The sequence below is a fragment of the Ornithodoros turicata genome, chromosome 3, assembly GCF_037126465.1.
Source record: "Ornithodoros turicata isolate Travis chromosome 3, ASM3712646v1, whole genome shotgun sequence".
NCBI lineage: Eukaryota > Metazoa > Arthropoda > Arachnida > Ixodida > Argasidae > Ornithodoros > Ornithodoros turicata.
This window is the reverse complement of record NC_088203.1, coordinates 96,068,635-96,092,978: the sequence shown is the minus strand read 5'-3', so window position 1 is coordinate 96,092,978 and position 24,344 is coordinate 96,068,635. Positions and strand designations below refer to the sequence as shown.

General features: G+C 45.7%; 1 protein-coding gene across 4 annotated transcripts in view; it reads right to left on the bottom strand.

The window, feature by feature from the left end:
- Nucleotides 1-24,344, bottom strand: part of LOC135388889 (katanin p60 ATPase-containing subunit A-like 2) — a 52,027-nt gene that overhangs the window by 5,135 nt on the left and 22,548 nt on the right. For 3 of the 4 annotated variants that reach the window (XM_064618757.1, XM_064618756.1, XM_064618755.1), the window contains 11 exons: nt 1,862-1,918; nt 1,660-1,730; nt 1,416-1,576; nt 1,274-1,322; nt 1,085-1,217; nt 960-1,022; nt 787-882; nt 604-702; nt 477-540; nt 252-370; nt 86-183 (listed from right to left, as the gene is read on the bottom strand). In XM_064618757.1, coding sequence (XP_064474827.1) covers nt 86-183; nt 252-370; nt 477-540; nt 604-702; nt 787-882; nt 960-1,022; nt 1,085-1,217; nt 1,274-1,322; nt 1,416-1,576; nt 1,660-1,730; nt 1,862-1,918 — 1,010 coding nt within the window. Of the gene's footprint in view, nt 1-85; nt 184-251; nt 371-476; nt 541-603; nt 703-786; nt 883-959; nt 1,023-1,084; nt 1,218-1,273; nt 1,323-1,415; nt 1,577-1,659; nt 1,731-1,861; nt 1,919-2,157; nt 2,634-24,344 lie in introns of those variants that run through there. The other variant, XM_064618758.1, reaches the window with a different exon arrangement.

Genomic DNA, 24,344 nt, shown 5'->3' with positions numbered 1-24,344 from the left:
ATAAGCTTGAAACGGAAAGCTCCTTCCTTATCATGATTGCTGCAGTCCTTTTCACAGGTACTCTTAAAAAGTGAAGCGTTTTTACCTACTGACAATCCCTTGACCCCTGGAACCAACTAATGCATCCAGCTCATCCAGGAATATGGTGGACGGGGAATTCTGCCGTGCCATCTCAAACAGTACCTACACAAATTCACATATTCTGATATTCACAAAAAGGGGGTAACAGTGAGTATGGGCAGGCGTCGTACCCGTACTAGCTTCTCAGATTCTCCGCGCCACTTGCTGATCAATGTAGAGGCTGTGATATTGAAGAAGGTGGTTTTGCATTCGGTAGCCACTGCCTTCGCCAGCATGGTCTTTCCTGTGCCTGAGTGAAGGTCGCATAAACTGTGGTGGGATGCTCCCGAGTCTTATTTCGATTGCCTACATTTCTGCACACACCCTGAGGCTAGGTCATTATCTGCTCCACCTACCTGGCGGGCCAAAGAGCAAGAGGCCCTTCCAAGGCCCAATAATCCCAGAGAAAATGTCTGGGTACTAAGCAGCGTGCGTGAAGAAAATTATGTGGCAGATCGACCTCCTATAGGTACACCTACTTACCTTCATGGGGTACACAAGAGCTTCTTTAATCAGCCTCTTTGCTGAGTCCAGGCCGACTATGTCCTTCCAGAAGACGTTGGGACTTTCCATGTAAATATCCTACAGTTGACAAAGTGGAGAAGGCTCAACAACAACAACAACAAAAAAAAAAAAACTCCCAGCAGCAAATAAAAAAAATCTTGCCTTTGATATGATGTCGACGAGATTAAGCCAATCGCTGCCAAGAGCAGCACTGGTCATGTGTGGAAGCCTCAGCTGTGGTGCGGTGGGGCTCGAGATCTAAAGTTTAATCTTATTAATTGATTAATTAATTTTATCTTAGACGATGCTGTTGGGCAATGAGAGACCGGACTTACCTGTATTCCAAGCCGGCGGTCAATACTGACGTTTTCCGCACAAAAAGAACCATCAGCCATGAGCTATCATTGATAGAAATTAGAGTGAATCGCTGAGCAGCCCCGCAAAGTAGTGTCAAGTTTACCTTCCCTTTGAGTGATATTGAATCAGACTTCAACTTCTCATCCCCACTTTCCAAGCGATGCAAGGCTTTGAACCGAAAACTTCCACTGAAACTGCTGCTTCTGGACTGCTGGCTTCCTTGTGTTTGAGCAACTCTGAGCAACACACAAAATATTATTCTATTTGAGCCGCAAAAAAATCTCTCACGTACCGAGTTTTTGTAGTTTTCGTTTGGTTCGTCTGGGTTCCTTGTACATCACCTGCAAATGTACGAAGCTTATTCATCATCATCAACAATTTATCTGCTGTTATGCACGGGGATATCAGCAGGGTGCAAAATGCTCTTCACGTACTTTCCGTCTTTTTTGTGATGTGCGGCTGTTTCCGAAACTTTACAAACTGAAACGTCTCGAATTCCTGAAGTATCAACTCAAGGTCTATGTTGTCACATAAAGTGTATTGCTCCAGCTTCATCGTAGATTCTGCTCTGAGGCTTTCTGCTGTTTTCACTAAGCTATAAGAAATACGTAGATATACTAAACAGTATCCGATGAATGACGTAGAAATTAGTAATCTTTGATAATTTTACACACGTACCCTTGCTGCTCGAGGTAGTGAAGAACCAAAACAAGCAAATTCCTCTTCCTCACCGACGTTCTTTGTTCCTCCTTGAATACGCGATTACTAGGTTATTGATCATGAACTAAAATATCTATCGAGCATCATCAAATGACCAATAATCAAATGACCATTGTTACTTGGCTGCAACAAGTGCATTGTGCGAGGTTCGTGTACCTACCGTATCATCCAGATGCCGAGAAATGAAGCTTCTGTGAAGTTTTTGCTCCGCCATAACCTAGGAGAATTAAAGTACCGGAATGACAACATATATTTTACCACGCTCCAAGACACCACCAAGACAGCGTCCCAGTTTCACGCGATGCATCGCACTGATCATTCATCAGAGCGCCTGTAAAGCACACTTCACCTGCACATAACCCCCAATGTGGAAAAGCCAACTTCACAGCCGAACAACGACTTGGAAACGGAATTCGAATTGAATGTTTAAAATACAACATCGACAGAAAAACTTACATAAGCGAGCGCGAATCGAAGGTATGCCCTGTTAAATTAGCTTTCAAAGAAACGGTGGGAAAATCGTACACCCGTGCATTGTTCCAGTTAGCTGGCTTCAGTGGATGCCTTCACTGTCAAGCTCGTTGCGTACGGCAGTGTAGAGGATCTAGTCCGTGCTATATTTGACATTTTGTGTGGGCGAGTGCGATTTTGACATACGGATACCCCCCTTTTTCATCCAGAGAGGCATCGCTCCCGTCGCTTTCTAGGGCGCCGGCTGGTGCTGAGCGAATTATGCGGACCGTTCCGTGTTTTGTCTGAGCGGCGCAGGAGGGCATTCGTGCTCCGACGACGATTATTTTTCAGGTAGGAGGCGCTAACGCCGTGAAGCGCTTGTGCCGTTGATTGGTTCTAAACTTATAGCTGGCAAAACGCATAGTACGCCGCCTACTATAAAGCAATTCTATCAAGTTGTCCTTGCACTGAGCCCCTCTCTGGGATACGCTCTGCCAAATGCAGTACCATAGCAGTAAACACGAACAACAAGTTTATGCCCATTATCCGCACTCAGGATGATATCGTTCTGGCTTCGGATTTTTGAAAACCGGGGGCGTACAAACACCACCTAGACAAAGAAAGACTTTTCGCGTAGGAGTCCGCCAATCACAATCGTGCTTTCGGCGGCCGTAGCTATGGAGACGAGCCACCAGTAGCCGCATGGACAGCCACAGCTCCAAAGAAAGCCTGTGTTTGGATTCGTCTGCGGCGATTGGTTGAAGCAGACGATGTCCTGCAACATCCTCCCTTCCCAATGAGAATTTGCCGCCTACCGATGATCGGCCGGCCATTGGCAGTCGGTCGGCAAACGACTTCATCGGCAAAAATGATTGGAACGAGCATAGGCCAATGTCACTAATAGAGTATGTCTCTCTCTGGCCCCACAGCACGCCCCGACACCTTTTTGAGGTGTCGTTAAATCCTTGGCATGCATCGTCTGGCCAACACTGGGTGGTCGTCGCGAAGAGATTCACCGAAAAGAACGCACAGGCCGCTCTTTTTTCGGTAATAGCAATACATATCGCGAGATTTAAACCATATCCTGTTCTCTAGCCCAAGTGGAAAGTGCCGACTGCCAACCATCGGCCAGTGGTCGGGTTTTGGTCGGCATGCGACTTAGCCGGCCACTGCACCACGTCAGTATGATGTCGCTCACAGTTATTGGCGAACGACATTATACGGCGATTTGCGGGCGTGCTATTGAGAGTGTTGCACGATATAGGCGGGCCAATGTAGGTCCTGCACTGCAAACAAACCCTAAAACAATGCAGCCGCTACTCAAAAAAAAAAAAAAAAAAAAAGAGAGAGAGAGAGACAAAACGCTTTGACGGTTGTCAAAAAGTTGGATGACAGTTGGCCAACGACTCTTTCGGCCAGCCAACGTTGGCGCAATGTTGCATAGTGATAGGCAGAGCGAGGTTTGGCAAGCCGTCGGCCAGGGGGCAGGCTTGTACCAAGAACCAGCTCGTTGGCCAAGCACTTGCCAAACACGGAGGTTTGCCAGCAAAATTCTATCGAAGCTTGGTCCAATCTCGGTATCTTTCCTTGGGGAGAGGGAAACGCGAACTGGTGTCGCACTTCATAAGTTCGACTTTCGTTTGGCCAAGAGATTGTCTCGAACCAAAAACAGTATGAAACAGAGACGTTATCTTCATGGTGAGCTAATACACGACCAGCAATTCCTCATTTCAGTGTTGTTTGTGTACGCGTCGAATTAAACTTAGACACTTCACCCTTCATTTTGACTCACACACGAACAGGACTCTCGAATTTGTGGAAGCTCGCGAGACAAGCTATGTATAGTATCTGTTCTTGCTCGGGAAAGAAATGCTTCCTCTTGTCCCATCCTATAGAGTTGGCAGTACGAGAAATCCAATTGCTTTACTTTGTGAGCTGTTTGATTCTGGTGGTCACGGGCATATTGCGAGCTTTAATGATTCTCCCTCTATTTTTTGTAATTTGAAACGCTGTTCCATTGTGCGAAATTTATGTGCTTTAAAACGGCGTGCTCACTGTCCACTGTGGGAAATACGAGTAACAAGCAAAGGATGATAGTTCGTTACCCTGCGCCGCGAAACAATTGAGTATGAATAACGTCCATCCAAAGTCCTGCCTACTGCTCAATGACTGTGGGGCCCGTGGTCGGCCCATCAATAAAAATAGATTGCTGGCTAGGATGAAGCCAGGGAGACCCCAAGCTGTAACCAATCTCGGTTTTATGCTGGCACTACCTTGGCCCTATGTCGTTTAGGTCGGCCATACACGTTGGCCCAAACTCCAGCAGATTAAGTCAGGCCGCGTTAGGCCAATGTCAATCCCTGACCTTGGCCCGGTCACGTTTACGTAAGTCGAGCCGACAACTTTTAGTCTGACACTGTACGTTGTGCCGACTTTGTGCCGACATTGTTTTTCCCCTTGGGTTGTTTGTTTTGTTTTTGTTTGTTTTTTAAATACCCCTATGAAATTTCTGAGATTGCTTAATCCAGCTCGGCTAGCAATACATACACCGCACCCCTCCCCTGGAAGCTCGGCACCCTTCAGAGGTCGATTTCTGGAGAAATCGCTGCACGTAGCGGATGAGCGAGAGAAAGCAGAATGCAGGCCTTCTGTATCTAGGTGGCGTTGGGCGTACGCCTTTCTTGTAACGCTTTATATGTGCGCAAAGTGTTACAAAAATGGCGTACGCCCGTCGTCCTCAGCAAATCAGGAGACAAAGCAATATTAATCCTGCAGCATAATCCTGCAGCTGGTTGGATTCACGTTGTTATGGGGGCGAAGCTCTGTTTTGTAGGGTGTGTGAAACTTTAGTTGGTGGTAGATGTGTTTGGCAGTTTACCGAATTGTTCTGCCTGCCGATGCCGCAGCATGCTGCTGGGAGGGGGGGGGGGGTGTAGCGTCATAGGCCGACTTCGTAGGGTATACAGTCGACATGATGCGCATTTCACGGCTGGTCTTTACGCCCATCGACGAGAGCCCAATTTCTTTGCAGCAAGCTGATGCTGATCTATAGACATTTTCTCCTCTTCCTTTCTATTGCACTCGAATCTCGTGTATCATGCAATGGCACACAATTGCACTCGCTTTATGTGGCATGCGGGTGAAACAAAAGGAAACTGACTTATTTACGAGATCAATTTTTTAAATGTCCCACTTTAAGCCAGGTGTCTCGAAGCAACTCCATAGCGTATAGATTCCTAAATTTCACGCTCTACTACGGCGTACCTCTTGGGTCCCACCTGAGGAACAAATAGGGATGATTATGTCGGTAATTCCACGTTCACATTGCTATTCTATCAGAAGCACGCTGATGCAAATGCGCAACCGCGTCGCCTTCCATGCAGACTGTAGGACGTAAAAATGGAACCATTCGATCACGGAAAACTCCTTCTACTACACATCTCAGTTTGTACGCTTGATATTGCAAAAAAAAAAAAAAAAAGTTTTCCTTTTCACGCACCCTTTCCCCGTCCTCCGGATACCGAATAATGAACACAACACGATCACAATCCTCTCAAATGTTCTTCTTTCGTTTTTATCCGTTTTTATCTGAGCTCTTTTCTCTTTCAGTGCCACGCACTCGTCGTCCAGGGACACACAAAAATAAATACTTGACCATCCACGAACCCGACATAGTAAAGGGAACCGTCTTCTCGTTACCCCGTACGCCATGACTCAATTCCCGAAACCTTACGTAACAGACACACCCATCCAATAGTAACAAATGGAAGCGTTATCACCCTTTGCTCGCACCCAATCCCGCCAATGACCCAATCAATTCCTCCCCGTTCGTCAATAAGAAGCAAAACACATGAGGCCAGCCTCAGCTGGTCCGGTAGTTCACGTAATCGACGAGTGACGCCCATGGGGGGAAAACGTGGCGGGTCACTTGGACATCGTCGTCCAACAGCCCCCGTGGGATCGGATTTATGAGTAGCTCACTTTACGATCCCCTATTGTGCTCGCAGAACCAAAGTGCCGGCTCGCGATAATGCCTTTACAGCGTCAGAACCCCGAGCTGCTTTTATGGTCATCGATTCAGGGGGAACCATCCCGGCTCGGACCGTAAAGTTGATCGCAAAACTCCGCTCCATAAACGCCGTACACCCAACACGGCTCAGATGTACCAGCTTGCTTGCTGTTTCTCCGCGAGGGATATATGGGCTGTGCTATAGGCCTCGATGGGCTTGGGCTAGACGTCGGCTGGAGCCGTTGTCTCGCAGTTTGTCCGGACGGAAGTGAGATTTCCTAAGTAAGTCGTAACTAAGCGGGTACACTGCGTGGAAATTACGGCTGTGTTTTACGTGGGAAAACATTGTTTCTAATCGTCGTTGGTTCAGTTGAGAGAGGTTTTGTGATACCAGATTGGACTATTTGGAGAAGGAGGGCCAGTGTGGGAGAGACAAGGGGCTCCCCGTGTGTCCGAATGCTTGGAGTCTTTTTTATAGTCACGTGTTAACTCTTTATATCACATTCGATTGCATGTAAGGGTCCATGTATGGATTGGATTGGATTCTTAAGAAGACAGAGCCAATTAGAGACAACCATTTCCCGGTGCAGTGAACCGGAAAAGTTTGCTCAATTGTGCTCTAAACGTTTTGCGAAAACGTGCTCAGCTTGCTCAAACATGCAAAATGCCGTGCGAAGAAAGGAGCTGCACAGAGAGGTGCAAAAATATGGGAACTTTAATAATGACATGTCCAAAGTAAACCCAACCCCAAGCAAAATAACCCAGGAAGACTACCCAGTAATAACCCAGTGGTCTATTTTCTCAGTCTACAAAGTGCGGGGGGAGGGCACAGTATTAGGTTAAGGGGAGCACAGTATTACGCGCTCCAAGGCAACCTCTGTAGCTCTTGAGCAGTTGATGCGGGACGCAGGGGTGGACCTCGATATTCCCGCTTGCGAAATCCCCGATCCGAAAATTCCTGTTCTCGAAACAGGGATATCAGGGAGAATGCTCGATTGCTTCGTGAGATGGTATATGCCGTGTTTAAAAACGCGGTATCGCTATTTAACCACCCAAATTCACGGGTTTTCGATGTCTGTCCAAGTCGTTTTAGCCAACGAAAGCCAAATTTTAGCAACCGTTAGGCTTAGCGGGGCAGACACGACGGAACACCAGGTTGATTAGATATTATTATTATAGGTTAGTCCAAGTTTGGTGTTTGCATTTTTCTGTCCAGGTTAGTCTACGTTCGCTGTTGGCAGTTTCCGGCGCGCGGCTGTGCATTTGATAGTCTAATAACGTTTATTTCCAGTAGTTTATTTTGCAGTGGGGATTTCGATCACTTTATTTCGAGGGACACCCGCTGGTCCGAGAGTCACCATTTTTTTCGCGGTTGCTTCCTGACAGGCAACCATTTTGTTTTGTCTACGTCACACAAGGTTTAGTACAGCGATAATTTAATTAGCACTATTGTTGAAACACATTAACAGAAGGCACATTTTCTAAATATTAGATAGAGATAGAGCAACGAAATTTGATAAAAGCCAAGGGAGTGTCACTTCGAAGAGAGTAGCACAGGGATGTAAGAAGGAAGTCACTGAAAAGGTTAGCCAGCTGTAGGACTCGAACCCACATCTTCTGGATTACCGGTCCAGGGCTCTACCATAACTTTGAGGCTTTGTATGTATTTGTCCCCTCTATGTTGTTCCAGCCTCAGAACATCAGTTCTCTCATGTATATAGCACAGGGAATTTGCAATATTTGCTATAGATTTTATGATACAACATCTCATCAGAAACAATGCATTAAATGCGACCAATTCCACTCAGGCATCTGTAGATAACTCATGAGAAAATTATTTCTAAGCAAATTAATAATTATTGCAAATTATAGCAAATTAATTAATTGCACCGGCCCGCCCGCAAGTTGCCGGTGTCCTCGGCCGGGTTCTAACCCTCTACCTCGGAATAAGTAGGCGAACACGCTAGCAACTGAGCCACCGAGGCCGGACTCCAGTCTCAGCAAATTCGCTGTGCTACTTTTTTTTTAGTACTAGACCGAGGAGCGAGGAGGAAAATTTGCTGAAAAGTATATAAAAAAAAAAGGTACACAGAAACTGAAAAATGGTGACGCCATTTTTAAATTCGGATCGTTTGGGGGGGGGGATATATTTATTAGAAGAGGAAAAGAAAGAGAAAAAGGAATCGTTTACTCTTCGTATGGCGTTTACGCGTTATGGCGTTTACTCTTCGTGTCAAACTTGCTAAATGCGAAAACGAAACTTCCTACAAAAAACGAAACTTCGTGTGTGTGTGTGGGGGGGGGATCCATGACATTTACAATATGACTTAAGCGCAAAATAGACCTCTCCCTGTTTGTAAACAAATAGCGTAATACTGTTCGACAGCGCCACCGATTTGTTAGAGTTGAACTACGCTCGAAGTCAGGGGCGAACAAGGCCGCGCCCGAAAGCCACGGTCTTGAGGGTATTGCGAACGACGGTCCCTGAAAGGGACGCGAACTTCGGTCCTACTTTTCTTTCAATAGGAGGCAGCGAACAAGTGCCCATTCGTGGAACCCAGCCCTCCCCTTCCGATTTCTTTCGGTTTCAGTCTGTCTACCAACGTCATGATGACGTCATGATGACGTTTCTCGGGTAGAGGTCTATTGAAACTCGTTTTTCTTTTTTTTCTTTTTCTCGACCGTGCGATGTGTTCCACGTCGATATCCATGCCATAAACATCGTTATCTGTGAAACTGGGTCGAAACAGGGCTTTGCAAGCAAATACATCAATATACGCCAAGGTTCGCCAAATGCAGCAATCAATATCCACGCAAACAACGAAGGTATAGCAATAAGGGGTTCGTTGATATTTGCCCCAACTTTCGCCAACAAAGTTCACTTGAACGGCTCTGATCAGCCAAGCAGAGTCTCCTAAGTTCATGGATCAACAGAACAGCGTGACTCCCAGAGAGCCACGTGTGACGCCATGAACTCCGTTGGAAAAATGTCGTCTTCTGGGGGCCTCGAACCGGGGGCCGTTTTTTTCCCCGTAGAGAGAGAGACTCGTAAAAAGCGGCCCACTTGATTTAAAGTCGACGCCTGCAGCCAAAATTCCACTCAACCAACCCACGAGGCGACACGTATACACGGTATAGAGCTTAGCACGTACACAACTATGTGTCTATACAAGGAGTTACGGGCCTCGTCCGTTTTGGCACGATGTCTTTACACCGTGTTAACACCGTACGAACCCGGATGCTCTTCTCGATTCCAAAGAAAAAGTATGCTAAATTACTAGTTTGGGAGAGTGAGAGAGAGAGAGAGAGAAAAAAAAAAGAAAAGATAAAACAAAAAGTTACCAAAATATGTACATGTATGTATCCTTGAGTGGCAAGACGACCTTATATACGCTTATGTTAGGTTTCTTTATATTTTTTTATTTTTCCGTGTTAGCGCCGCGAAGCAACTGTGGCTGCGAGCGGCGTACAGACGTGGACAGATGGAGAGAGGACAGCAGGAAGGAGGGGGAGACAGGGGAGTTAGTATGCGTCCCGGGCCGACTTCAGGGGGCACTGTGCCGACATTCGTGTGGAAAGTCTTCGGAAAACCCAGAGAAAACCTCAGACAGCACAGCTGGCGATAGGATTCGAACGCAGCACCTCCCAGTCTTCAGCACGACCTTGGCTACCGCCAACGAGCGCGATTTCGTTTTATACAGACCAGTGGTTGCTGATGCATCGTATGTATTGTGGTATCGGATGCATTGTGTGGACATCTCCCCTGGGATTTCCTCAGACTCTCCAAGGCAAACATCGGCACAGTTCCCTTTGAAGTCGACTCAGCAAGCATGGTCAACCCCCCCCCCCCCCACCCCCACCCCCACCCCAGGCCACCATATCGGCAGACAGGTCGCTCCACAATAACATATCACCAATCAACCGAACAACCAATTTTTGATGCATGGACAATACACGACATTTGATACGTGGTCATTGAGTTGCAGTGCGTGTATAATGGGCCTGCCTTTATAGACAGGTGCCTTACTTGACGACAATACACACTCCTCGTATCAACATCAACATCGATCGTCCGCTTAATGAACACAAAAATCTATCTGTACCAACCTCGGAATTCTTTCCGAGACTTCTCAAGAAAGATAGCATTGCAAGTATAGAGTCAAGAACGCCCTCGCTTGCTCGTACAAAGGAGACTACCACCACTCCGTTAAAGTATAATACTCACTTATCAGTACCGACATATTTATTACGAGTGATTTGACATCGACAAAGCCGGGGACACAACTCAAGCGGTGACGACAACCGAGGATCAAAGGCAAAAGGCCGGCCACTGGTCCCCTCCTGAATAGGTCGTTCGCCGCAAGGACCCCCCAGGAAAGGAGAAAAATTGCAGGTACGTTCCTCGTACAATCCCGCGGTGCACAATACCTGCCACGTCTACTAAGGCCCTGTACATGTACCCGTGGTCATTGAGAGGGAAGCCATTTTCTCGAAGCACAATCCATGTTCCCCCGACACTTTCTTTTCTTCACCGCGTTTAGTCGTCCGCTTTTCGGAGAACGACCTCTTGTGTCCATCGCGCGTCGCGTCCATTTCAAACCGTTTGGCGGCGAAGAACTGTTAAAATCCTGCTGTGTGATACCTTGTAAATTGTAAAGTATTTTCGCAACTATCTATTCACGGAGTAATGGTGTATAATGTCGGAGGAGGTCCACATGGTCTGCTGTGGTTCTAAACGTGGCTTTAAGACAGAACCCACCATGTTATGAGGCACATTGGGTTAGGGAGTTGCTGTGGAACAATGTGTTATTCGTGCCACAAGGTAAGGAAAAAGAAGTTGACGGCCTTATGAGAGGAGACGTGTCTTCGGTCAGCCTCTCCCAGCCCATGTCCTCGTGTATCCGAGGTGCACGCCTGATTACCCCAAAAATGCGATAGCGGGAACATAATATAGGAATTCAGGCGAGAGAAACTCCATAAAAAGAAACAAACAAACGAAGAAACGAGACACACTGACCACTCATTTACCACACAGAGACAAAAACAAAAGGAAAGCAAAGTCATCCTCCGCCCCTCAGCGCACATTAAACAAGCAGACGACAGGGACTCCAACGTCACCGAACGTGTGGAAAAGTAGATCCCCCCTCCATGCGCCGTAAAACAGCTTGCTTGACCAGCTTTTATTGACAAAAAGTAGAGATTAGGCACGTACGCCGTGGCGCCTAACGCCTTCAAACCTGACCTCCTCCCCACCTATCTATCACAGTAAAACAGAAACAGACACGACGCGCGGAGCCATCGATAGCGCCTCCGGCGGCACTGGAGAGAATTACAATCGGTGTGGTTCGACAAGTAAGTACACATGTCTCGCTTATCAGGAGGTGCCCTCATCAACATGGGTCTGGTTCGGGTTTGTGCTTCTGCCTTCTGGCAAGTTGCCAGTTCACATACCGGGCACCAAAGGCTTTAACGCAGGTGCTCTTCAATCGTGTATGGATCAATGTATTTATACACAAGGGGGGAAAGGAGGTATGATGTCTCGATGAGTGCGATAAGTGACCGGTGAATGGACCCGTTTTGGACTTTTTTGAATCGAAGATGCCCATGTCTACGATAGGTATGCGACAGGAGCAGCGTGAGATTCGGCTCAGCGATAATATATCTCGAAGGTGATGGACGCAGATTTTGTTACACGTCGATATTATTGGTATTATTTTTATGCAGGATCGGAGGTTGGCGATAAGGGTTGCCAGACGATTTAAGGGTCTGTTGCTGAGCATCAATTACGAAACGGGAAGGAAATGAGAGTGGAGTGAGAAAAACACGACCTGGCCACCTTCAGGTTGGTCTGCTTCAGAATGAACGTGATGATCGGCGGAGAGCTAAATGGGAGGCGAGACTTGAGAGTGGCAGTTCATTCATATACAATGTCCGTTAGTGGATATTCCGTGCTCCTAATAAAATGGGTGCTGGTGAGTAATTATATCGTCAAAATACATTCCAATCTTCTGTAGGCAATCCTTGGATTACATACATAGTATCGTTGAAGTCCGAATGGCGATAATTATTGGTCCGTGGTTTCATTTTGCCTACAAGGGGTTCTTTAACGTGTACTGGGCCACCAAGTCGCTGGCGTCCTAGGTTCGAACTCCCAACCTATATCGGATCAGCAGGAGGAGCTTAGGGACGTATGGTGGTGGTGGTGGTGGTGGTGGTGGTGATGGTGATGGTGAAAGGGCTCGCCGTTGTCGGCCTCACAGAGGTGGGCAACGTCACGACTGGCGCCCTGGGGGTATATGCGTCCCGGGCCGACTTCTAAGGGAACTGTGCCGACATATGTCTGAAAGCGTCTGAGGAAAACCCAGGAAAAATCCCAGACAGCACAGCCGCGGCACCGGGTTCGAACCCGGGTACCTCCCAGTCTCGACGTGATCAGGGACGCATGAGTAAGTAAAAACCGGAATTTTTTTCTATTCATGTACCCGGGATACCCAAAAGGAAACTGACAATGAAATGTGCTGAGCGCCATGTGTAACTGTGCAAGAAAGAACTCGAAATCGAACCAATCACTTTCCGCGAAATCAACGAAGACTTATCCAATTCAACTACTTCGATTTCTTTCTCGCACTTCACCATCACAATATATATGTTGTTGTTACATATGGCGATCAGCACATTTCATTGCCAATTTCCTTTTTGGGTATCCCAAGTACAAAAGTGAGAAAATTTTTTATTTTATTTTTACTTGTAGGTCAACTGCTATGCCCCGCTACAAAAAAAAAAAGAAAAAAAAACATTTTCAGTACAGTTTCACTACATTGGCCATGCGCTAATTTAATTTAAAAAATCTTGAACGTCTCGAACATCTTGGGCATATACACTCACACGCTGCTCCAACCTCGACTCTAAAGGGCGAGGTACAAAACTGTAATTCTGATAATGTCCCATCTCTTCTGCCTTAATGTCTCTAATTTAGCCCGAGTCCCTTTATTCCTCCTCGAAATGCTCGCAAATTAAAGCACGAGTCAGCTCGACCCTATTTGTAATGCACGGATGAATCCACCACACTGGGGAATGAAGTGTCGTGCGACATGGTAGTAATCGCTGAGATAATGATAGGTCATTCGGCCACGTGATCGATGCCAGCACTAAAGAGAGAGAGAGATAGAGGATGATTGCCTTACTCTTTATACCACCTGGACTTCCCGTGACGATTTCATACTGAGTCATTCGATATACCTGACTCACCCGTGGGTTGGCCATTATCTAAACTGAACACAGTTATTATCCTGGGCGCTGTCCCTTTAATACTTTGGAGTAGCTCTGCGAATTGTCAAAACAACGGAGGAGGAAAGTATTGAGCAATACCATTAAATGACATCACGAATCGTATCCAAACACGAACATGATGAGATAGTAATAAAGGGACAGTTCAATGCTGTATCGTGTGCGAATATATTGTGACGTGGTGTAATTAGAGGGATATGTTTCCTTGTGCACATATTCCTGTTTTACGCCCCTCGTGTAACTGTTCAGTTAACATTTTTGCACGTGGGTGCAAAGGACATGCACGGGGCACGCGGATATTGCAATTCCTTTACAGAAAAGCAGCAGCTATATTTGTAAGTTGCACCGCAAAAGAGAGAAAAGTGACCTGACAACGAACAGAAGGGGATAAAAAATGCCAGCGAGCCAATGACATAAAATTACGATAACAAACCCACATCGACAACAAATTCTAGCGTGTTGATTGCATTAAAATTTCTTTGTTAACCAACTACTTTAGCGGTGGGTGAAAAAAAAGTTAAAGAAAACGTAATATTGATAAGAGATTTCAAGAACAAAATTCCATTTCGAATCGCGTTCATTACATGCCACCCCGGCCAACACAACATTCAAATTAAGCCGGAGAAATTAAACAAATACAGCAGGTTACGAGAAACTTAAAAACACGAGCACAAATGGAGTACAAAATATAAAATATAAATAAACATAAAAGATCAAATTGAAACCGCGTGCGCGTGTATACACCTGATCCGCTTGTCACCTCGAGAACTGCAACAGAGAGAACAGGCGTGAAGAACAAAGCCGTGACTAAAAATAAAGTCAATCAGTTGGTGTCTCGCCGTGATGCATGCGGACATTTGTGGGGAGACCAAAATACCACCACCATACGTTTACTCCGTAACAATGGTGTTGAAACGAGGGAATTTGTTCACCTCAAAGTCTGTGCTCGCTGAACTGGTGCAAGAGTATATAGCTCTGTCACCGATGCTATTAAGACCAATAAATTAAGGTGCTGTAACTGAATATTTCACTAGGCAGTATGCTGTGATCTGTGCCCCCCAAACAGATGTACCGTACTTGGTTGTAAATAGCTGCAGTAAACGGCGCTCGTTATAACGAAATCGCTTTTTTTTTTTCGAGTTATCGCTGCATTCGAATTCGCACGCTGTTCCGACCGAAATGCATGCCTTTCGAACCCGATTTTTCGAAGCGACCTGCATGCTGACTCGGCTTAATGCGAAGGACAAGCCGACATACCCTGCAGGTTTGTTTGACCGCCTATATACCTGCATTGCCCGCCTGCTTCAATACCACGCTATATACGTTTCTGAGGTTACCGTCACTGTTTTTGCGGCACTTCCGCTTTAATCGAATTGCTGATATCGATTTTTTTTTTCCTCGTCCCGCCGGCTTGGTCATAACGAGGGTATACTGTATAGGTGAGTCACCTTATCTTGTTTTGCTCTTTTGCAGTATGATTGATTGACTATGTGTTTAATGGCACAAAGGCAACAAAGGCCATAGAGCGCCAAAACCATGGTGAGTGTGTCGGAGATGATTATGGGAAAGATGATGTGAGAGAGAGTGTGTGGTAGTTAAAACCTATCTACAGGTATGAGGTATGAGCGATGAGATTGACCAGGATAAGAGAGAGAGGGGGATGACGATAACAAGCGAGCATGGCAGTTAAAAGCTATCTACAAGTGCAGTATGGGACACGGGGTGGTCTATACGTTTATGAATTCTTGACCCCTTGACCGAGGTGAAAAAGAAAAAGTGGGGATAGGTCTTAAAACGTTCGACCCTGAAACAAGCGTTCACTGTTCATAAACCGAAGGAGGAAAACAAGAAGAGGTGTCTTTTCCCTGGCACAGTTCATAAACGAGGGAGTTCATAACATCTAGTGTTGACTGCGTAGAGCTGCGCAACGTCCTGAATTCAGGGGGACCCCAAATCCCAAACGACGCCCCCTTCCATCCCCCCCCCCCCCCCGCCATTCGTCGTGAGTTCTACCGCATCAATCGACAAAGCCTTGACTATGCTGGAAATTTGATCGATTCAGGAAAAGCGTTTATGGCATTTTATTCGCACTCGGCACCTGATATAACACTTTGGCTCCTGACCTCCATGGAAATTTTGCATTACATTACATTACATTATCGTTTTTCTCGTCCGTACGCTTCAAAAATAGAACCGTGAGGCAATCGTGCTCCGTATATTCCAATGGGTCCGATTTGCCTCCGTGAAAAATACTCCACCCCCCCCCCAAAAAAAAAGAAAAAAAGAAAAGAACAGTAGCGTGAAATGGGCCTTAACTGTCACAAAAAGGCGTACGCTACGTTCTCTCTAAAGTTGGCACAGAGCGAGTTGTGCGGTGAAATTCTCCCTTCAGGTGGTCTGTACACGAGAGCCACTACACAACGTCAAAGCTTGACGTTAACGAAACATGACTGCCGTCTCTACCAAATCCTCTGCTTCCTATCTGGACTCCATTCCTGCTTCAGACAAATTCCAGCGAATACGAGATTAGAATAACAACACAAGTTGGCAACATTGTAAACCAGAATGAATCTTGCCTATATTGACTAATGTCGCTCAAGTCAAGCGTTTTGACGGGCCTCCTAAAGTGTGGCGGCCGCACGCGCGCGCGCGCGCGAGTCGCGTCCGCCGCGACGTCCGTCTCCGGGACGCAAGCCCCTCCCCTGGAGAACGTCGCTGGCAGCGCCTCCGAGGCGGCCTCCCATTGGCCCTTGGCTGCTGATCGGCGGCAGTTGCGTTCGGAGCTCGCGGTCAGGCAGGAGGATATCGGACGTGTGCGATGATCACCATGAATGAAGCATGTCGTGTGAAACGTGAGCTGCAGGGACGCCGCTGACTACAGTATGGCCTGCAGGGTGGCCTGCAGCGGTGCAGGCCTCGCTATTGTGTTCTCGCTGCTTCTGCAGTGCGCCGCGGCCAGTTGGTGGTGAGTTGAACATGAATGACAAATTTCCCTTTCTTTTTTTGCGAAACAAAAGCTTCTTTCAAGTGTAAGACTTTGTTCTTGACACTGTGCCCGTTTGTTTGGTGCCCTTTCACATTTCGCAAATTGTTTTCAAAGGTTCAGTTTCACTTCGCCAAAACGTTCGCACGTTATGGATTTTATGACGGACAAGAAGATAATTTGCTCCGTTGATTTCATCTTTGAAATTGCAAATAATGGTCCGAAGCACAGTGTCGTTTGTACTTGAGGTCCGAAACGGTAGTTTCAGAATTGAAAATGTTTGAATTGTTTCATGTAGTTAAAAGTTTGGCATTTGCGGAATTCTGTACACACACGCTCTGCGCTTCAGACGACGATATAAAAGATTATCACTCCAAATACATGTGTAAATCAATAAAAGCTGGCTTCGCGCGCGTGATCAGAGTAGGACTGGCCACGGTGTTGTATGCAAAAGTTCCACGCTGAAATTAGCACAAACAAGTATCAACAACGCGAGCCCTCTAACATGGCAACATTAGGGTAACATTAAGGCCGTAGGGTAACACTCACGTTATCCCAACTGCTTGTTCTCCGTGCTTGGATATCTCGCGTTTTTCTACACTGTGGTTTTACCCACTAGCTTCGTTAACGCTTTCTTTCTCATAACGTGACACTGCACAAGAACGTCTGTGAAATGTGTACAGTCGACATCCAGAACAACACCACAAATACGTCATACGTTATCAATCACACGTCATCAATGGTGCAGTGACAGCTTCAGTGACGATCCCCCCGGAAGCAAGGACCTGCGCGAGCAAGATGAATAAAAAAAAGTATATATATATATATACAGGGTGTTTGCTCTAACGTGTCTAGAAATTTTATTTAAAGCGAGCGATAAAAGAGAAACGAGTGCTACTTTTCAGCTACTTGCTTTTCTTTTATCGCTCGCTTTAAATATAATTTCTGCACACGTTAGAGCAAACACCCCCCAAGCAGCGCAATGTACTGAAAGTCGGGTGCAATAGGGGTGGACGGGTAGGTGGAAGGCCTTGAACAGGCTCGTGAAACTAAAGAACATTGATAAGACACATACCGTCCACCCCTATTGCACTCGACTTTCAGTACATTGTGCTGCATTGTGCTGCTATAATTTCACATACAGGCCCGTATATGAAATTATGCGTGGATGAAAATATGTAGAGCGCACTAACAGCAAAAGAAAAAGCCAGCAACAACAGCTGAACATTATCTTTCGATGAAATCGCTTACACAAGCCAGCTCTTTCCACACACAATGTATCACAATTGAAAAACCGTCCGCGCTACGCTTTTTATGTGCCCGCCGTTTCCCAGCGACATTCTTAGAAATGATCGCGGACAGGATAAATTTGACATATGCCGACCATGTGCAGAGGTGACACAGTTTTAGAGTACCACCCAGCCGTGATACATGCCCGTGTTTCATGATACGACATTGTAAGAGTAGTTTCATGAATTATTCACCCCTCATATGCGAGCAAAATAAAAGTAAAAATAGTACGCGCGGCAAAAGAAACGATTCTATGCAAACTCCGAGTTGCTATCAAACCAGATATGCATATCGTAACGTTCCTGCCCTCCGAAGAAATCTGTGCCGTAAAAGTGTCGTAAATTTAATGACGTTACGCCATGTATCGACCTTTTTTTATATCGAGCATTAAAAAGTGACTTTGAGCATTATATTTTATTACGCGTCGTTTTGGATCGTATGATCGTGTTGAAGTTTTTGTTTCTCATATTTAAAAATAAATTGTGATGATTGTATGTGTTATACTTGTGTAATGTTTTGTGGTTAGGTCATGATTTATGCGTCATTTTGTTATATATTATGCATCGTATCAGTTGGATTGGATTTGAGTAAAAAATAATGTGGAGAATTTGGCTTCAGTTGCTGCTGCAGTATGTCTTTCATCCTTTTTTTTTTTTTGTAATATCGGTGATTACTGTGTTCGCGCCTCAACTGGAGTACTTCAGCGAAACGAAAGGCACCATCTGTCATATAACATTCACAGGGGGACTTGAAAGACAGCACCGGGATAGCCTGTAATATCAAAAGTAGGGAGTTACATGATTTCTGTTTGATAACAGTTTGAGAACAGGAGCTGCCGGAACTTTTTTTAGTTTATAGATCCTGGAAGGTTTCGTTAAAGTCGTTTAAAATTCACCGTATGTTTACTAAAAGATCTGTATGCCAGGTATTACAGTGGGGCGACCATTGAACCGCAATTGTGCGTGTTGACGCCGCGTTATCAGCTTCTAATTATCAGACGGCAACACATTATCCGCGCTCGTATATTTGCCCATTGTAAAGGTGGCGCCTCGGCGCTCGTGAGAATTTTGCTTCCATTCAAGAAAACAGAAAGACCCGGTCCGTCTGCAAATATCCGGCAGCATCGCCAGCTATACCTGTGATATTAGACATATTTATGCAAAATAGAAAAACGCTCTCTCCCTCTCTCTTCTTCTTTTTTTTTATAGTGAAGTCACAGGCCAGCACATCACCGGGGCTGGGCTGTAATAGTAACACATCGTATTATACTACTTTCGCAATACTCTTGAGTATCTGTATTATTTATTGTAATACCCGTTCTCTGAATGTACTTGTATTCGTATCATGACACACAATATTGAAGCGTTACATGTATATGGTATCCTAGAAGATTTAATAGACTAATAAGAAAGATATAATCTCCAGAAGACTGAGAGGTCTCGAGACATGCCTATCGAGTGTTACCCGCGCACTTTTTCGCTCATTTTCCGAGTCCGTGTCCCACAAATGTTTGGTCACAGACAGTTAAGGCACCTATACTATTCGGCTGAAATAAAGAGTGACTGGAGAGAATGACTGTCTAAAGTATAGCACACGAATTGTGTATACGTATTTCGACCTTCGCTTTCCTGATAACCCCCGGGTTGAGTATAAGTGCGTTACTAGTTGGTTGATTTAAAAAAGAAAAATATGAACAGACTTGTCCAACAAGTTTTTTTCTTATTATGTTTTAGAATGCCTCAGACTTATTGATGTTATAGTATTGCCTACCCCTGCATATCACTAATACTACTACAGAACACGGGCTGTGGTGCAATTGAGATTTCTGCTGTGGTGCTATTATAAACAAGAGGGAACATATACATATAGGTACTCCGTATAAGTCATACGGCTCTTGGTTCCTCGAAGCTGCGTAAAAATTACGCTAAATATTACCCGTAAAAATGACTGTGAGATAGTTGCGATAATCTTGGCTTGAATTTGACACTGCAGACGAGACAAGGCAAGAGTATGCAGTAGATACTACAAAAATGTATTTAAAGTACGATACTAAATACTGGATACGGATGAACGGGGAATGTTTTTAATATACAGTACAAATACTTAAAGAAATGACTGGACTGGACTAGAGCAACAGGAACCAAAGCGATGTCAAGCGACCGGATGATGAATTAGAAGGAACTAGTAACGGTAGAAGCACTTTAAAAAATTATTTGAACAAGACTCTAGTGTGGATCGAAGTTGCAAAAATTATGGTACAGTCATAATATATAGCATACAGACAGGAGAGGAGGAATATACCAATACGGCAAGTCAAACAACAAACATACAGAAAAGTCTAAATAGTTCCCAGGCGAGCACTAATACTATATGGAATAGAGGAGCTTTTGGGAAGAGCACCGAGTAAAGATCCTAAGCTTGAGTACGGTATACTCCGACACCTGTATTACATAACCAACTCCTTCGCGTGTCCACTATTTCAACGTAATTAATTGAGTAGCTCGTTCTTTCATTTCACGTCGCTTCCAACACGTTATACTATCGCCCCGCGACCTTGTTCTGGATGAGGGACTTTATTATCTTTACCGGAGGAATACAAATTATACGTCTCAATCAGTCAATCGAGTCTCGCGGAATGATTTACTGCGCGTGGCCTTCGAGGCTGTGTTTGTACGTGCTATACTATATAGCCGCCAATGGAGGGCCGAAAAGGAGGCACATTCCGAGTATTGATGAGCACTATATTAGACACAGATGGCAAAGTCATTCAGACGAGGTCACATATGGCTCCTATTCTTTCAACTTCTGTGCGTGTATTGGCTACAGTGAAACACGTGCGAACGTAGTAGTAGTGTGTGTTTGTGTGTGTAGGGGGAGAGAGCGCGAAACAATTATTAGCGCCGCGAAGCAACTGTGGCTATGAGCGTCGAACAGATGTATAGACAGGGCAGCCGGAAGGAGCGGGGGGCAGGGGGAGTTAGTATGCGTCCTGGGCCGGCTTCATGGGGGCAACTGTGCCGACATTCGTCTGGAAAGTCTTGGGAAAACCCAGGGAAAACCTGAGACAGCACAGCCGCTGGTAGGATTCGAACCCACCACCTCCCAGTCTTCAGCACAGCACGACCTTGGCTATACCGCTGGTAAAAACAATAAATTAAAATGATAAGAAGACCCCCACCCAAAAGAATGAATTCTCCCTCCCCACGTTAAATTGCTGTTGTTAAAAAAAACTAATGGTACATCGCGCTAAAAAAACTGGTTACATATCGTAAAACGGCATATATGCAGGCAAGCTGGTGGACAAACTGCATGGTAACAAGCCTGAGCACTGGGCGAACACTGAGACAACACGACAAGACGACTCAAATACATTTATGTATATATTTATGTAGTTTTCATACATTTATGTATAGTTTTCTTTTTCTGGCAGCGAGCGCAGACTGTGTGCCCGTTTGTTTATGTTCACTTTTGGACAGTGACTCTTGCAACGTCGAAACCTCCTTTCAATATAGCAAAATCATATATTGGATTGGATTGCATTGCCTAGCCAAACTATGGAGCCTCAATCTGCATATTTTGGCTTGGTCATAACTAAGGTTTCCGGTACGTACTTACCGAAAGGCACCGATAACCGTACGCCGGGAATATTTCCATGCGGTCGGTGAAAATACCTATATACCGACTAAAAACCGGATTGGGCTCTTACTTTACTCAGCTTTACTCAAAGTAGCTGAATTACTTGATCTAGCTTAACTGACATTTGGCTTAGCGCAAATTATTTTATCCATTATTTGACTACTCGCGTTGAACGAGGGGAAATAAACTAGCCTGTCACTATGGGCATTTCGGATGCATTTTTTTTCTGGTAGAAAATCATGAAAATATTGATCCTGTCAAAAAGTTAAAGCTGGATGGAGGCGCAAAAGGCACTCTCCAGGTCTTTAAATGTGTCGCGTCAGTCAGCGAGCTACCTCAACTCCAAGACAAGTTGTATCTGTTAATAAATGCAAGACCTACAAGCGAGTTTTTTTGTGCTTTTCTAGCTTTTGGATGGCTCATGTGAAGCAAGTGCTTTCTGCTGCAGCTTTCAACTTGTTTGCGCTACCCGTATTTAGCGCTCATGTAGGGCGAGCATCTTCGCACTTGACACTGTTGAAGCGAAAAGAGCAATGCGCGATGTCGCGCGTGGATCCTTTAACGTAACAAGCGATCGTTGTTGGTCGGGAGCGCTAACCACTACGCTACGCTGGCAACGGTTTGCCTCCATGTAAATAAAGCGTTGAGTTCACTGTATGCATAGGAAATGCCAGTTTCGTTTCTCGACGATTTTCATAGGGTGTCATCAATATTGAAATATTTTCCCCGAAAACAGCCGATCTCTGGTGAGCGAAATAACGACCGATTTTTTTACGCCGAATATCTGCAAAATTAAACACCGGATCAGAGAAACCCACAACTCATACAACAAGCACACAAACAAAAAGAATTCGTATCGGTTTAGTTCAGGTGAAAAACAAAATATGGAGTCGTCAGCCCCTGCCGGGTTTTGACTCAGGACTGGATATTTCAACAGTTATAACCTGAGAAAATGCAAAAACGAATCTGACTTCCACATGGAATAGTTACTTATTTTGAGTCCCCCATGTGTTCTAATATATTGTTAATTGCTTTGCTGCTCTTTAGTGGTGCTAAACTATAAATCGAAAAAGGTACACGGTGCCCACTTTTCCTTGAGGCTGAGAGGAAAGAAGAACACAAGACGGAACATAAGGTACACAGGACAAGTGTTGTCTTGTCTCTCGTCGTGTTTGCTCCCTCAGTCTCAAGGAAGGAAATGTTACCTTCTTCGAATCTACAGCAGCTTTGCATCTTATTTCTGCGTTCAATGATATCAATCATTACGCGAGTTCCTGTGGACAGTTCATGATTTAGAATGCACCAGGAATAAATACTGCGATTTACCTCGATATGCGGTACCATCGTGGAGAGCAACCATTTTACTGGGAACTATGCACATGTGCAAACAACGAATGGTGTGCATTTATTGTTGGCTATATGTACTGTACGCATGGAACCGGGTGTATTGTCATCATAGGTGCATTGTCTCGTAATGTGTATTGTCATCGAGCAGGGAACCTACCTATGGAGGTAGGCCCCTTTACACGTGTTCCAACTCTAACCTACATACTGGAGAACAACTCTTCCTGAAGGGGTGTGTGTACCTGCCAGACCATGCGAACAATTCAGAACAGAAGAAGTGTCGCTTCAGAGGCTAGTATTAGATCTCCCATTCACCTTGAACATGGCGCAAAAGACGTGGAAGACAAGCATCCATGACAGCACTCCAGGTTTCCATACAGGATCTGGTCAAGTCCCAGGTGCGCTAGAAGACCAGCACGAATGCCTTCATGGCACCCTGCGCTTCCAGAGTCTCGGCCACCGGAGGCTGAGCTGCACCGGCTAATCTGCACCGGCTACTCTACACTTGGAAGTTAATATCCGTAACCAGCAAAGCGAACTGCTTCTATTTGTTCCGTGCGACAAGTACAGAGGGCCTAAAATCCTCACAGTGGCCCAGTGGCCATACAGTTCCTGTACCCGACTCCAGTGGGATCTGGCATCACAAAAGAGTTTATTGTCATCAAGTAGGGGAGCAATACCTATGAAGGCACCGACGCCGCCATATAAGATTAGTGTCAGTACCCAACACTATTGTGATGGGTACCGTGAACACAAGAGTCAGCCCACCATCATCATTTCAGCCAGCCCCAGGCAGCGGTCCCATGAAGACCACAAAGGACCGTCAAAGGATACTTGGGGTTCCGAGCTCTGTCAAACGCACAAACACAGACATCACAAACGGAGAACGCACTCATACATCCCCTATAGATTAAAACAACACATCATTGTCACCTGAGCCTATACGAGTCGAAATATCACAGTTCTTTCGCACTACTCGCGAGCAAACTGAACCGGCCTGATGGCCCCAAAGGCAAACGCTCGCGGAGACTTATAAGTGTAAAGCGTACATCGCTATTATAACCTTGCGGTGACACGCATGAAGGTAGGGACGTCTCCCTGTATCTTCCGCTGCGTGACGAGCTCTTCCAACCTGGTACGCGATTACAGCAAGGAGAACGACGAACCGACGAGTGGCCTTGGGATGGGGCAGGGTTGAGAAACATCTCAAACTCTGACACGTTGAAGACCTCAACCGTGCGTCTGAGGGGAGCCGCCAGGAGCTCACGTTCGGGAAAAGCATGCCGCAGGGTGCCTAGCTCCTCGCAAATAGGACGGCATTAGAGAAATGTGTTCTTACACCGGTTCGGTACGAGGATCGGCTCTGATATAGCACGAGGCCATGTTCCAGAGGACAGATCATAAATTACTGACGTGGCCCCAGATAATGCGTCGTAAGCCGCTTCCATGCCGGTGTGGCAGGGTAGTCGTGTGTCTCCGTGTCTTCGTCCTTTGTCTCGTGCGCTGTTACAGTGTCATCCTCTACAAGTCATCCCTTACAAGTCATCCTCTCTCGGCATAGGAAAACGTTCAGTCGTAGAGCTCTCACCATCTGGTGCAGGTGGAGACGTAAAAGAAAAACCAACAAATCAAAGACTAGGA